The following is a 1,027-nucleotide window of genomic DNA, read 5'->3' as shown; positions in this document are numbered from 1 at the left end:
CCTTACAATTTCATTAGTTCATGCATGTGCCTATGTAATTTTTCTGTGGTTCTACTCTATCTAATCTATAGTTCTTTCTATGCATTTCCATTGGTTCATTTGAGCATCATTTTTCACTAGACTGAAAGAACAATTAAATACTTCACGTATGTGAAATTGTCATTCTGTGTCTGCTACCATGAGTTAACTCAACAGTTCATAGTTCTGAATTCCTGACATTTGATGCATGGATAGGTGCATGTTTCTCCCCTTTCAAATTAAATCATGCTTCTTTAATCCTTTCATGATGTTTATTGGAGGATGTTTTTTGTGGGGACATGTTTAATTGTTCTTCAAAAGCTCTAACTGCTCTGCCATTCACTACATTAAGTTATTGCGGCATGGCTTGCACGCATATACCATACTGCAGAAAGAACGATGTGAGGAAGGTGGTGTGCATCCCGGCGCCACCGGTGATGAGCAACCGGGCAGGAGGGGGAGGGGAGGTGATTCCATCTGATCTATGGGCATGGAGGAAGTATGGCCAGAAACCCATCAAGGGCTCTCCTTATCCAAGGTACTATTGTTTTCATGATCCAGTTGAAGTTTATATTTAACATCTGATGTCTTAGTTTGGTACATTAGTTATTCTCGTTTGGTTTTTTCACTAGGTTGTTCCAATTAGGTCGACTGGTCATATAAATTTGAACGAGCTTACTGTTTTGCTGTCAACTCAAATTTCACCAAGTTTTCCACATTTAATCGACATGGAAATTTATGATTTGACCAAAGGAAAAACAGCGACATCTCAGCATCTTCCTTGTGGATTTGGACGCAAAACACAATATTAAACTGGTGTTTGTTGCGTTTACTCATTGTTAGTGTTTCTTGCAGTGTTTCAATGTTAGGAAAGGGATGTTAAGGAACGTGAGGACGATTTGGGCCGGTGGGATACATGGATCGATCGACTATGATATGGTGAACAAGGTGAAAGCTGAGGCGGAGAGTAGCACGCAATGATACACCCTCTTGGCACCTTGTCAGTTTC

The 1,027-nt window shown here is 40.3% G+C and overlaps 1 protein-coding gene across 2 annotated transcripts in view; it reads left to right on the top strand.

The window, feature by feature from the left end:
- Positions 1-1,027, top strand: part of LOC119287292 (probable WRKY transcription factor 14) — a 4,344-nt gene that overhangs the window by 913 nt on the left and 2,404 nt on the right. The window contains exon 2 of one of the 2 annotated variants that reach the window (XM_037566810.1): positions 410-556. In XM_037566810.1, coding sequence (XP_037422707.1) covers positions 410-556 — 147 coding nt within the window. Of the gene's footprint in view, positions 1-370; positions 557-1,027 lie in introns of both variants that reach the window. The other variant, XM_037566809.1, reaches the window with a different exon arrangement.

This window comes from Triticum dicoccoides, chromosome 4A, assembly GCF_002162155.2.
Source record: "Triticum dicoccoides isolate Atlit2015 ecotype Zavitan chromosome 4A, WEW_v2.0, whole genome shotgun sequence".
In the NCBI taxonomy this organism is placed as follows: Eukaryota; Viridiplantae; Streptophyta; class Magnoliopsida; order Poales; family Poaceae; genus Triticum; species Triticum dicoccoides.
This window is presented reverse-complemented; position numbering and strand designations above follow the sequence as displayed.